Source organism: Diabrotica undecimpunctata, chromosome 10 (assembly GCF_040954645.1).
Source record: "Diabrotica undecimpunctata isolate CICGRU chromosome 10, icDiaUnde3, whole genome shotgun sequence".
NCBI classification, from domain to species: Eukaryota; Metazoa; Arthropoda; class Insecta; order Coleoptera; family Chrysomelidae; genus Diabrotica; species Diabrotica undecimpunctata.
Window position 1 is genome coordinate 16,324,800 of NC_092812.1, and position 14,112 is coordinate 16,338,911.

Here is a 14,112-nt window from a genome sequence, read left to right on the forward strand (position 1 = left end):
TAATACACTAAATCTATTACCTAATGCAGAACCCGAAGATTCCTTCCTGTATAGCCGTTAAAAATCTAATTTAAAATATATTTGTTAGTTTAATAAAGTATAAAATTTTAAAATAAAATTCTCGCTAAACACTTTGTCTTTTTATCAAAATTCATAACTATTATTTGACTACTTTAAGACAAGTATTTTTAAATATATGTATTTTATAATGAATCTAATGTCTATCTGTTTTATTCTAATTTACATTATAAATTAAAATAAAAAAGGGAGCGTTACCGTAATAGAGCCCCACCGTAAAGATATTTGTATAGTTCTGTACATGATCTCTACTAAACCTATTTGTGCTGCCAAAAACTTGGCATCTTGGTATCTTAATCGTACTACATACACTCTCAGGGTAAATTTTACTTTAGACAGCACAAAACGCCGTATAGTAAACAATATCTATTACGAACAAACTGCAACTGTCAGAATTTGAAACCATTTAACAGATGACAAAAAGATAACAGGGGTGCGCGACAGGGATGTATACTGTCCCCACTAATATTCAATATATATTCAGAGCACATTATGAACTTAGCGCTGACGGATATAGACGAGGGAATAATGGATAACGACTGAACAACATACGATACAGTGATGGCACTCTCATTTTTGCAGACACTCTGGAAGATCTGCAGACGCTTGTGTTAAGGGTAGTAAAAGTAAGTAGTAGGTTTAAGCTTGATTTTACCCGCCAAAAATACAAAGTACATGGTGGTAAGAAAAAAATTGAATAACTCCGGGACAATTATAAGTTAACAAAATACCAGTATCACAATTCACCATTTGGGTTTGGGTTTTGCTGGTTTAACCCTTGCAGGACCAACCTTTTATTAGAAACAGCGAGGATCAAGGGAAGGTCAATAAATGTCCACATATCGTTACCCAAGTTAAAAAAGGAAACAACTTAAAATAACTAATTTTAAGAAAATGGCCAATAATTAACATCGCACATCAACAACCACGTTTTATTGAGATAAACAATTATTTGAAGACCAGTATTTTTTTGAATTTAAATGTAGTTTTAGTAGGTGATTACATTATAAGGCCGTTCTTTATTTCCTTTCTACCTAATTAATAGAAAAAAACCAATCTTCTAAATTTCATGATATTTCTGTTTTGAAATAAAAAAATGGAAAAAACTGGTAATACGGTTTAAATCAAATAATTTAATTTAAAATTAGTATAGATTTTCTTTTAATATCGATTCAGTGTCACGTTTTAAGTTAGGTCATTACGCAATTTGCAGTAAAAGTGCACGTGTGTAAGTCTAAAAGAGTGTAGGATAACTTTCCGCTTTATTAATGCTCGAAAATATGTTCGATATGAACACAGTATTAATCTGACATAAATATATTTCACACTAATTGAAAAACAAATTTTTGTTTCATATTCCATTTACCTGCAGTGGAGTTCAATGTCAGGCACAGATCTGGTACTGTTCTCTTCCAGACAAAGAGATCCGTCCTCCTCACTGTCAGAAAAAACAGACAGCTGAGGATGATGCGAAGACACTAGAAACGTTGTGCATTCCTGGCGCATCAGTACTGGTTTGGAACAATTTGCAGGGGAAGAAGCACTCGTCAATGATGGCTGGCCTACCAATAGGCTTGCTGTCTCATCTTGACTACTCATGCTTGGACCCTTGGCCCTATTGGGCTTTCATATCTGTAACAACAATACATTTTTTAGTACAACTTGTTTAAATGTTAAAACTATGTTAGAGGCATAGCAAAATAGAATTTTAATCGAAATTGGGTGCAGTCATATTAAAAAAAAAGTACAAATAAAGTGTTTTAAAAAAGTGTACAAATCTGTCACTTTTATTTAAAAAAAATATATTAAAATGTTTTAATCAATTGTTTGGTGTACTGATTGTTTTAGTTTAGGCTAACAAAAGACAAAGATAACAAGTATTGATACTAAAAATGTCATTCTAAAATTTAAACAACCTTTTTAAAGCTATTTCTTTAAAAACTGTTTGTTAAGCATATATTAAAAAAAATTGTTTTAAAACAAACTAGTTAATGTGTTTCAATTTAATCAGAATTTTTTTAATACGACTTTTACAGAGATAAGAGAAGAACGAAATGGAAACAGGCCAAGAGGTTGGTAATAATACCAGACCCTAACATTGCGAGGTGACTGATCAAAATTAGTCAAAGTAGCCTGCGAATAATTATAGGAATCTTTACAGATTACTATTCTTATAAAAGTCATCTTCTTTGGCATGGCAACAGATTCTACCTAGACCTAGAAGAAGATTAAATCCCGGGATATGTTGTAAGTTCTAGGTATGTACGGTTTTTAAAATAAGCGAACAAGACACAAGACCAATGTGATCTGTTTACCTGGTTATGCCTTCACCTTTATTACGATTATAAAGAAATCATTTGATTTAAATGTTGTATATTTTATCACTTTACTTTTCACCCGAGCTGAAATAAATTCTTTTGAACTAAAGTAATATGGATACAATCGATATTAGTATTATTCACAGCAGCATTATTATTTATGGTATAATCATGGAATTATAATTAGTCAAAAATGGAAATTATGGTATAATTTTCATATTTTAATATATGTATCCAAGTATTATCAATAGATTACTTTTTATAATATTCTCTAATGATCTAATGTCCGAGCAAATTGGCAGTTTCCATTATTTTCATTTATCTTCATATTTTATATGTCTTCTATCTTCGTCAACCCCTATTAAAATACGTATGAGTAATTTTTCTTTTGAGACAGTTTTAAAAAGTTCCCGATGCTTACAATTAAATTTAAATAAACATATTTTTTTAAGAATTGTATGAACTCCGTCATGAACTTTTATTTATTGTATTTTTGACTATTGTATTGACATGGTTATAGTGTGATAGCGATATTGAAAAACATTTTCGAAAAAGGCATTTTTCAAAATGCTTTAGCTTTGTCAACTTAACATAAGTAATAAAGTAAATTACAATTTTCCAGTTTTATTTGTGTAAATAGCATTTTTATAATATCTATACCTATTCGTAAGTGCTATTTTATAAGGCTTATAGTATTTCAAACAAAAACTTATTATCTGTTACTTTTGTTTCCTTTTTATTGCATAAATATTCAACACCCTTTTAGCAATATCAGTTTTCTTGGTAGCTACAGTCTGGGCACTATACAGGTTTTGCTAGAAATATATATATATATATATATATATATATATATATATATATATATATATATATATATATATACACACAGAGAAAAGAGGTGTATATTCGCCTATAGGGAACATTCGGCTATCCTTAATAATTTTGAATTCTATTTGAATTTCGCGTCAGTTTTAGTATAAACTACTAGAAATATTATATCAGTGTGTTTTACTGGGCTAGTTTGTTGTTCTTGGTGCTCCCACATTTTTTAGATATTTTTTCCGAGTGAAGTGTAAAATAGTGTCTTCAAGGTAAGTTTTTATATAAATTTATTTTTTGTGTCGTAGATACCGTTTTTGTTTTATTTTAGATCTTTGATTTATGTAATATGTACTAGGCTACTATGTTACCTATATTATTATGGCAAAACATAACCTCAAATACTTTTTCTCCTAAAATTTTCTGCACAAAATAAGTCTAAAGTGCAGGTGGTGAACATTCAGCTGGATTGTACGGGTAACATTCGGCTACCAGCCCACTGTTTCCATGTAAAAATAACATTTTTTTTTATTTAAATGTTTTTATAAAACATAATTTAAAATATTTAAAAAAAGTATGTTAAAAAGACCGCCGGTGTGACATAAGTGAAGAGAGAATTAAACTGGCTTTTAAAGCAGTTTTATTTAAAAGCTTTAGTGAGTATAAAGCTGCCCGAGAATATAGTGTAAAACGACAAACATACAATCACGTATAAAAATTCTTCTAAAGAAGAAATCAAAAGTACTCCCCAACCTCTTGTAGAAATTTTAAATGAGTAATTCTTCCGTTGAATTCTCTGTGGAACCAAATACTCTCGTTCGCAAAGAATCAACACCAACAGCTCCTGCGGAAATGCTGGACCCTACTATCGGGGAAATGACAGCTCCAGTACCCTCTACTTCAAATATAGGTCAAACTGGTAACAGGTTTTTGTTCTCAAAAAACTTGATAGTATGTAAAAATTTTTATTAAAATCAGCTGAGTACTTTTGGCATGTAACATGCGATCTTCAAAGCCTATTATAATAAATAATATTTAAAAAAAAATTGTTTTTTAAAATTATTATGATTTAAAACTTACGTCTTATAGGTTACAAATACCACATAAAAGAATTATTTCCGACATAAAATACATTAAAATACATTGAAAGGCCAAAGACTCCGTTATAAGGGTGAAAACCCTTTTAAAGTTGTAAAAATCACATTTGAAAAGTGCTTGGTATACCAATGGCTGACTCGTTAAAACGAGGGATCAGCTGTGCCAAAAACATCTAAAGGGTGGAAGTAAATTCAATGCTACCTCTATCTTACAGATTAAATTGAAAATGACTAAGTTTTCATGTGCAGTTTAAATGGTGAAATTAATTTTAAAATAAAATTTAAATATACAAATTTATCAAAAATTTATCAGTCAACTGTTAAAGTTTGACCCAGCATAGATGAATTTAAATGAAAATAAAAACAAGTAGATGTCTAATTTTTAATTCAGATTTCAATAACAACCGTAAATTTTATTATCAACAGTAATGACGACATTAAATACACTATGGTTAAATAAATAAATCTCACAAGCTCATCCTCAGGTAGAAAGTAACTAAGATTCATGACCAGTCTTGTACAGAATGGCCGCCAAAGTAACATTTCGGTACTTGTAGTCTTTCTGCAATGATATAGACCAGTGTTTCCCAAAGTGGGGGTCGCAACCCCCTGGGGGGTCGCAACCCCCTGGGGGGTCGCCATGAGGTACTAGGGGGGTCGCCGAACATTTCCAAAATAAGACAAAAGCACCACTTTGTTAGATCATGTATTTTTATTTTAACAACGCCGTAAATAGAAATTAACAATTAATTATCAGACGAAATATAAAACTAAATATTAAAGTCCGTAAAAATAAAAACGTAAAACAAAGTCAAATATTATAATCTTAATGAGAGCTATGCGCCTGTTTCTGTGAAACTAATCTTTCAAATCTAGGCTGTGTATTTGAGACACACACAATTATATCATTTTCAAGTACGAGACGATTTCTAACTCTTGTTTTAATGGCAGTCATAGACGAGAAACTTAACTCATACAAATATGATGTTACAAATGGAACCAAACATTTTACAGCTTCACTCGCCAACTGGGGGTATTCCTGCATCTTTTCGGTCCAAAATTGGTCCGAGTTCTGGGAAAAAAATTGGAGCTTCAACATTCCATCACTTGATATTTCAATAAGTTTTTCTTTCATGTTTATTGGTATTTCAACATGCTGAAAGGAATCGGCTAAATACGGATTTAGTATCCATCTGCAACTGTCGTAACTGTTTTGAATTTCTTCGGGGAAATAATCACAGAGCTGTTGTTTTAAATTGAGCAAAGTAACATGCATGTCAGCAAAAACTTGTTCAAAATTTGTAGCACTGTAATTGGATACATTTTCCATAATTTCCTGAAGGCACTGGAATGAATCGAGTTGTTTTTTGCCAAGTGAGGTCGACCATAAATCGGTTTTTCTTAGAAACGCCTTAATTTTATCTGTGGCTGTAATTATATTAATGTCGCGACTTTGTAAATTACTGTTCAAAATATTTAATTGCTCGAAAATATCAGCAAGGAAATCTAGTTTCAGAAGCCAAATAGGATTGGAAAATTGATTTTCATATGGGGACTTCTCATCTTTCAAATACATTAAAAGCTCTGCTCTTAAGTGAAATACACTTTTTAAGAGGTTGCCCCTTGAAAGCCACCTTACTTCGGTGTGATACAGAAGATTTTCAAATAAAGCACCCATGTCTTCCCAAATTTTTCTAAAAATACGGGTCTGCAAAGCTTTACCTTTAATGGAATTTACAACTTTAATGATGGTTTTCATTACACAATCCATTTCAGGAGGTAAAGCTTTGGACGCAAGAGCTTCTCGATGTAAAAAACAATGTCTCCATTTGGCATTAGGCATTATTTCTTGTAATTTGACGACAAGACCAGATTTATGTCCTGTCATAGCTTTAGCGCCATCTGTGCATCTATACATTTACCCCAGTCAATATCATATTTACTTGTATGTTTCACAAAAGTGTCGAGTAAACATTTTCCAGTGGTATTGGTCTCCAATGGGGAACAAAATAAAATATCTTCTTGAATGCCATTATTTGTATCATATCTTACAAACGTAATGAATTGGGCACAGTAAGATATATCTGTGGATTCGTCCATTTGAAGAGAGAAGTACGTGCATTTATTAAGATTTTCCACAACTTGCGCTTGAATATCTTCTGCCATATCACTAATTCTTATTTGGATAGTATTATTTGACAGAGGTATTGTATTTAATTTTGCAGCTTCTCTTTCCCCACACATTATATGTACCATTTCAACAGCTGCTGGAAAAATCAGATTTTCAGCAATTGTGTGCGGATAACTAGTTTTGGCAACACGATAAGCAACTTTATAACTTGCTAATAATGCTTTTTCATTATTAGTGGTTGCCAAGGGAAAACTGTCTTGCTGTTTGTGAAGGACGTTCAGCTTTCTTTCAAAGAATTCTACGGGCTTGTCTTTTTTATCTGGATGTTTGCTATTTAAATGTCGAAGTAACTTTGATGGTTTCATGCTTTCTTTTGACAAGACTTGTCCACAAATAACACATTGTAGTTTATTGGAAATAACGGTAAAACCATATTTAAGATATTCATCAATGTAGAATCTGTTTTTCTCTTTATTGCTGCTACTGCCACTTTCAGACGTAGATGGTTCTGCACTTCTTTTTAAAAACTTATCCATAATTTATAATTTATCGTAGACGTAAATACGTAAACGCGAATAAGTAGGTGGTAAAATATTTACTTATTACTTAACACCGTGTTCGCCATCATAGGCTGTTTGGATTCGAACTGAGATTTCGTTGCGCATCGCCGCTTATATAAAGTCAAAACGAGGCTACGAGAACGTTCCAGAGTGCCATCTAGTAGCGAGCGCTTTCGCGATTGTCATGGAAGAGTTTTGCGATCTAGACACAAGCTAATATGTCGCGGTGTACAATGTGCAGTCGACTTCTTATTATTTATTTTTATTGTAAATGCTATTCTGGCAGAAGTACCTATTACTAATTACTAGTGGGACAGATCGCAATCATTAAAATAATTGTATTAAAATAAAATAATTGTTTTTGATTTAAACTTAAACAGTAAAGTAAAATTAAATTTCAGAAACCATCAGATAATTTGTAAATTACGCACGCTATTTCTGTCAAATAATATTGAATAAATGAGTGGGGGAAATTGGGGGGTCGCGAACAAATTTCTTAGCAAAAAGGGGTAGCGGTTTAGATAAGTCTGGGAAACTCTGATATAGACAGTCGGCATACTGAATTTTTATCGTCACACCTCACCTAGACCTCTATTGTAGAATGCGGAGAAGTGACTAGAGGTGAATATGATTTTGATCTCGGTCTATTAAGTGCAAATCTAATACTAGTATCTTTGTTAGTATCTCTCGCTAATTTTGTAATATTACCTATACATTTTTTCCGTATCTGTATAAGACATACTCGTGAGTGACACGTTGGTTTTTAAATATGTTTTGTCAATTAGATTCAATAAGAATTCTTTAGTTAAATATACCTGATGCATTCATACTATCAATATATTGATAAAACTACATTTTTGACCGGTTAAAGGAATCACGAAAATAATCTTAACGTAATAAAGCTACGTTCATGGCTATATATAAATTCTCAATAGCATTATCAAAGGAACCTTTGAAATGAACAATGATTTTTTTATTAGATATTTCGTTTTAGTTTGTTGGAATAATCGATATTTCCAACATGTTCACCCAACCTACATGAAGGGATAGTTTCGTTCAGCGGTTTGTCGTAAACATTACACATAAATGTAAAATTTACAAATAATATGTCACCAGAAAGTAATTACAACCTTTTATATATTTTTGTGAATAAAAATATGCAAGTAAACAATTTTTCTGCGGAAATATAAAAATGTGAAATTTCTTCTGAATGTTTGACTTTTTACGTTTTTTAAACTGACAGTTCAATCAGGTTGTGAAAAGTAAGCAGAAAAGAAGGTAAACTTTAGAACAGAGGATGCCAACTTACAAGGATTTAGGGGCCAAATTGATAATTTTGATTGTAAGTGAACTTTAATTTAATTTAATTTTCATCAAATTTAAACAAAGAACTAATTAGTTTTTTACTTAAAAACTATTTCACAATGGTAAATGGTGAAGTTGAAATTAAACAATTCCTTAATAAGACAATTATGGTACAAATTATCATCCGATATCGATTCGCATCTAATCTAGTATTGAATTTAATCAAATCGATTATAGACTCGAATCGAATCGATTATCGTATCGTATCGAATCGATTATCAAATAGAATCGATTATCGTATCGAATAGAATCAGAAGCAAATCGAATCAAATATTGAATCAAACAAAAATCAAATATTGAATTGAATCAAATCAAATATCGATGAAAATCGAATCAAATATCGAATCGAATCTAATCGAATTGAGTATCTAATCAACTATCGAATCGAATCTATTATTGAATTAAGTAGATTATCAAATCGAATCGATCATCGAATTAAATCGAATGGATTATTGCATCATATCGAATCGAATCAATTACCAAATATAACAATAATAATGTTTATTAACATTAGCTTACATTGTTATGTTAATTACAAGAAACAAAAAGTATACTAAATACATAAAAACTCACTGACTATCGAATATAATCGAATTAAATATCGAATCTAATCAAATGGATTATTGAATTGAATTGAATCGATTATCGAGTCGAATCCAATCAAATATCGAGTCTAATCGAATCAAGTATCGAATTATCGAATCATATCGAATCGAATCAATTATCGAATATAATAATAATAATGTTTATTTAGGAAGCTTACATTGTAATATTGATTACAAGAAACAAAAAGCATACTAAATACATAAAAGCGCATTAAAGTAGAGCTACCATAAAAGTAGCACCCCCTGTGCGTGAGACTTAAAAATGTATATTCAAACAAGGTAATACTTAACAAACGTATAAATATCAAGTTAGTTACCTATGCGCATTTACAAATAGACATTAATTTTAATTTTTATATAAAATGTGACACAAATGTGAGTACACAAATGTGAGTAAACGATATTAACTGTAGTAAATTTAATGAATGTTATAGTTGGTAATAAAAATCTATTTATATATTTATTATTTAATACTATTTTCCATTAATCAGTTATTCATGGAATGTGTTGTTTTATTTCAAATCCATTGTTTAATGCCATATTTATATCTATTTTTTTACAATTATTAATTTGTTTAAAATTCTTCCGTAGACTATTGTATCATTTGGTCCCTATTTTATCAACATAATATCTGGAGTATGGATTTATTACATGTTGGTAAAATTGCATTATTCCTTAAATACCTAGTTTGATAATCGATTAACGAATCAAATAGAAATCAAATAAAGTAGAATAAAAAAAATAGAATAAAATAAATTAAAGTAAATTAAAACCATCGCTACTTGTTTAGATGAAAAAAAAAGCTATGCTTCCTTTACTCGGTCACTCTTTGAGTTTTATGATTTAGAACTGGTAATTTTCGCATATATTCCATAGTTATATTACAATATTACAACATTGCACAACAGTCGGTGGCAAATTATATGAATGTGCACCTAAAATTCACGCTTCTTTACTGCTTTGGGCCACGATACACAAATACCGGTATGCTACTCAAGGAACAGAAATGTGTACTCCGACGCACATGACGTCACCTGCGAAGCAACTATACAGGGTACTACGGTGTTCGAGGATTCCCTGTCCCAGTAGATGTATTTGTGCATCGTACTGAATTGTTTTTACAAAGCCTCTTATTTCGATTTTTTTTTAGTGTTTAGTCTGTTGAGTTCAATTTTATATATTATCGACAATTATGCCAGGTTGTGCCGTAGCTAATTGTAAAAATTATAATATTCCCACATATAAGATCACCAGTCACATGTCCATTGGAAATACTGCCCTTTGGTCCCAGCTGAGTAATGGATATGATAAATATTGTTTTATTAATCACCCCTGTAATAAGTCTTTAAATATTTTTGTTTTTGGAGATCGTCCACATTTGATTTAACTTACCGAAACTATGTTAATGATCATGGTTTTGTTATTGACATTAAAATAATCAACAGTGATTACTTTTGCGCACTATTGACACTACATCATTTTTGTTTAAAAGGCTCTATGAGGCAAAAAGTGAGACCTGCAGTTCAATTATTGTCAAATTCTGTAGAATGCTCTAGTACGCGCTTTGTGATATTTCCTAAAATATGTGACTGGTTTTTTACTTATAACTCGGTTAGCTTTTAAGCCATAAAGTACATAAATATAACCATTTTGTAGGTTTTTTTAAGGGCAATCATAAGATCATTTAAATATATTTTTTTAAACCTTGTTTTTAAAAGGGTTATAGTTGAAGGAGCTTGGTTCAGTCACTTACCACGAGTGTATGTAAACATTTAAACAGCAATATTTTAACCAATTTCGGTTTTACAGAAAAACAAAAAAGAATAAAATGTTTAGAAAAGCAATTTTTCCTAGATTTTTTTACTCTTCAATATTTTTCGTATCAGTATAGCTTTTTTTTGTTATTTTAAGTTATTTTGACAAAAAGGCATTTTTTTCAAAATTTCAAAAATTTTCTTTTATTTTAAAACAAAATTTAATTAAAAAAAATAAGTACTTTGAACCACATAAATAAATAAAGTAAATTGTAAGAGGGTAACGATTAATTTTGATTTGGGATGCTAATTAAGGGATTATTTTCACGATGTTTCTACCAAAAAAAAAAAGGATTAACTTTATTTTGAGCGTAACTTGCATAGTTTTGATGCTGGGAACTAAAAGACATAGAAATAAAGCTTTTTTTAAATACTTTCAAAAAGTTTAAGTGTTTTGTTTTTTGATTATTTCACGTTGAAATATTCGACTTGGAATTTGACAAATAAGAAAATACTTTTCATTAGATGCAACTCTGATTTTAGTTCAGATTTTGAGTCCATAGATCTCTAGTAATCAAGTAGTAAGTCAAGTACGCCATTTTTTTTGTTTTTTTTTAGCTACATTTTTGTTAAAAATAAATATAAATACTAACTCTTTGAGTTATTTTTGAAAAACTGTCTGAATACGTGATTTTTATTTTGAAAAATGAACATTTTTACCAGCAATTAACTTAGTGAAATTATTAACTTAGTTTAAAAACTCAATAGATTAAAAGTTGCTTAAAATTAATCAACCTATTCATTTTCGATATCCATAAGTATATCTATACGTATTTTAAACGTATGTTTTTCCTCGCCCGAGAAGGGGTAGCCTTCGCGCCCCAAGTAAAAGCAACCTTGGGCTTACGTTCAAAAGTTAAGTAAAGGGTAAGAAAAACCCAGATCCAAATTTTTAAGCAAATCCGACGTGATGAGGAAAATTACATGCCAAAACGGTCATTTACTGGAGTATTAGGCCAACTAGAGTGACAAATATCTCAATTTCATATATCGATTTTATTTTTTGAAATTTTACTTTGTAAGGTCCTACATGTCTACTTAATAATGTTGCTTAAAAGTAAATAACAAAAATCGTTTTATATCAGTTTACCCAGGATGAATTATATGAATTGCTAATTAAAAAACTGAAAAATAGCAAATTTTGTGAAACTGACATCTAAATTGTACAATAATTTCACCTCTTACACATATTCACGTAAATTTGATTTTGATAAATTTAATTTTTTTTTGAGCATACTGTACAGGGTGTTCTAAAATGTTTTTAACAGCCCATAATTTAGGAAGTAACGAATAGATTTATTTGAAAATTGTGAAATGTCTATTGGACCTAAAATACTATCAATGTATATATGAAATATGTGACGTCATCACGGACGCTGTGACGTGATTACAATGAAAAAAATTTAATATATCAGGGGTGACGATCAGGTCAGAAGAAAGGATTTTTTATCCCAAATTTAACGGTGTGCCACAAAAAGAATTTAAATATTAATTTAATGTTTATTTTTAACAATAATCAATAACATTTAAAATATGAAATAATTTTAAGAGCTGTTTAAAATGACCTTCTTCTGCTTCAACAAGAGCGTCAAACCATCTAAGCAGTTCACGTGTACATGCCGAATGTGTAATTTCTCGCATGATCAGGGTACACGCTTGTCTTATTTTAGTTTTTAAATCGTCTACAACTGTAGGTTCTTCGTAATAAACAATTCCTTTTAAATAGATCTACACAAAAAAATCTAAGGATAATTGATTTAAATACTCTTATGTGAGGGTGCGTCATCTTGTTGCCATACCCTAACTCCTCTTTCGCGTATCTTCTTCTTCAAGTGTAGTCTCCGCGGCGTAGGTCGGCAATCATCATAGCTATTCGGACTTTTGAGACGGCTGATCTGAAAAGTTCATTCGATATACATCCATACCACTCTCTCAGGTTGCGCAGCCATGACATTCTATGCCTCCCTATGCTTCTCTTTCCTTGAATCTTTCCCTGTATAATCAGTTGGAGCAAGGTGTATTTCTCTTCACGTGTAATATGTCCGAGATATTCCAATTTTCTTGTTTTAATTGTAATTAGAATTTCTATTTCTTTATTCATCCTTCTGAGAACCTCTTTTTTTGTGACCTGTTCTGTCCATGATATTTTCAGATTTTTCTATACACCCACAGCTTGAATGATTCCAATTTTTTTATTGATATCACATTCAAGGTCCAAGATTCCATTCCATAAAACAAAGTCGAAAAAACATCGCCAACCTAACTCTTAGTTCCAATTTTAAATCCCTTGTACATAGCACTTTTCTCATTTTGTTGAAATTTGCTCTAGCCTTTTCTTTTCTGATTTTGATCTCCTGAATATAATCATTTGTGAAGTTAATCAATGTTCCCAGATATGCATATTCGTCCAATTATTCGACGATGGTTCCATTTAGTAGAAGATTCTCGTTATTTCTTTGAGTTTTCGATATTCTTATAAATTTCGTCTACTTGACATTCATTGTTAGACCGTACTCTTTTCCATACTCCGGTATTCTGGTCACCAGTTTCTGAAGATCTTCAACATTTTCGGCTAAGATCACAGTGTCGTCCGCATATCTAATGTTGTTAATGAGAACTTCATTTAATTTTATTCCAGCTGCTTCACCTTCAAGATCTTTTTTTAGGATCTCTTCGCTGATATTGGGATAAAAAAGCTTTTCGTTTGACCTAAACTTCACCCTCATGATTCATTTCATTTTTTTCATTGTACTGACATCAGAGCCCATCATGACGTCACAGCTCTCATGTATACGTCAATTGACAGTGGTGTATGTCCAATTGACATTTCCCAATTTTAAAATAAAAATATTCATTACTTCCTGAATTATAGGCTGTTAAAAACATCTTGGAACACCCTGTATACCTATTTTGCCTTTTTGTTAGTCCATATAATCCTGTTTAAATTATTTAGTTGCATTATTATATTTGTTTAGACATTTCTTAGCACTAGGAAGAGAATAGTATCTATAATTAATAAATGTGTAAAATGCTTCATGTAGTGCTACCTTTCACTGTACAACACAAATTTGTACGCAAATGAACGATTAAGAATAACATCACCATTTCTTAGAATTTAGTGTCTACAATTTCAAAACTAAACTATACATGAAAATATACATAACATACATTCATACCTATGAAATTATTAATTTTTCTCATGATCAAAATACACTTATTTGTGGTATTGTATTTGACTGACTGTCGAACCGATCAAAAATTATTAATAGTAAATTATTAATAATATAGATAGCCTTAACCCATTCATAGTGAACTCATTAATTCC

General features: G+C 30.7%; 1 protein-coding gene across 2 annotated transcripts in view; it reads right to left on the reverse strand.

Annotated features, from left to right (window-relative positions):
- SK (small conductance calcium-activated potassium channel) overlaps nucleotides 1-14,112 on the reverse strand; it is a 975,882-nt gene that overhangs the window by 520,374 nt on the left and 441,396 nt on the right. Inside the window, exon 2 of one of the 2 annotated variants that reach the window (XM_072546075.1) lies at nucleotides 1,445-1,710. In XM_072546075.1, coding sequence (XP_072402176.1) covers nucleotides 1,445-1,677 — 233 coding nt within the window. In that variant the 5' untranslated portion in view covers nucleotides 1,678-1,710. Of the gene's footprint in view, nucleotides 1-1,444; nucleotides 1,801-14,112 lie in introns of those variants that run through there. The other variant, XM_072546076.1, reaches the window with a different exon arrangement.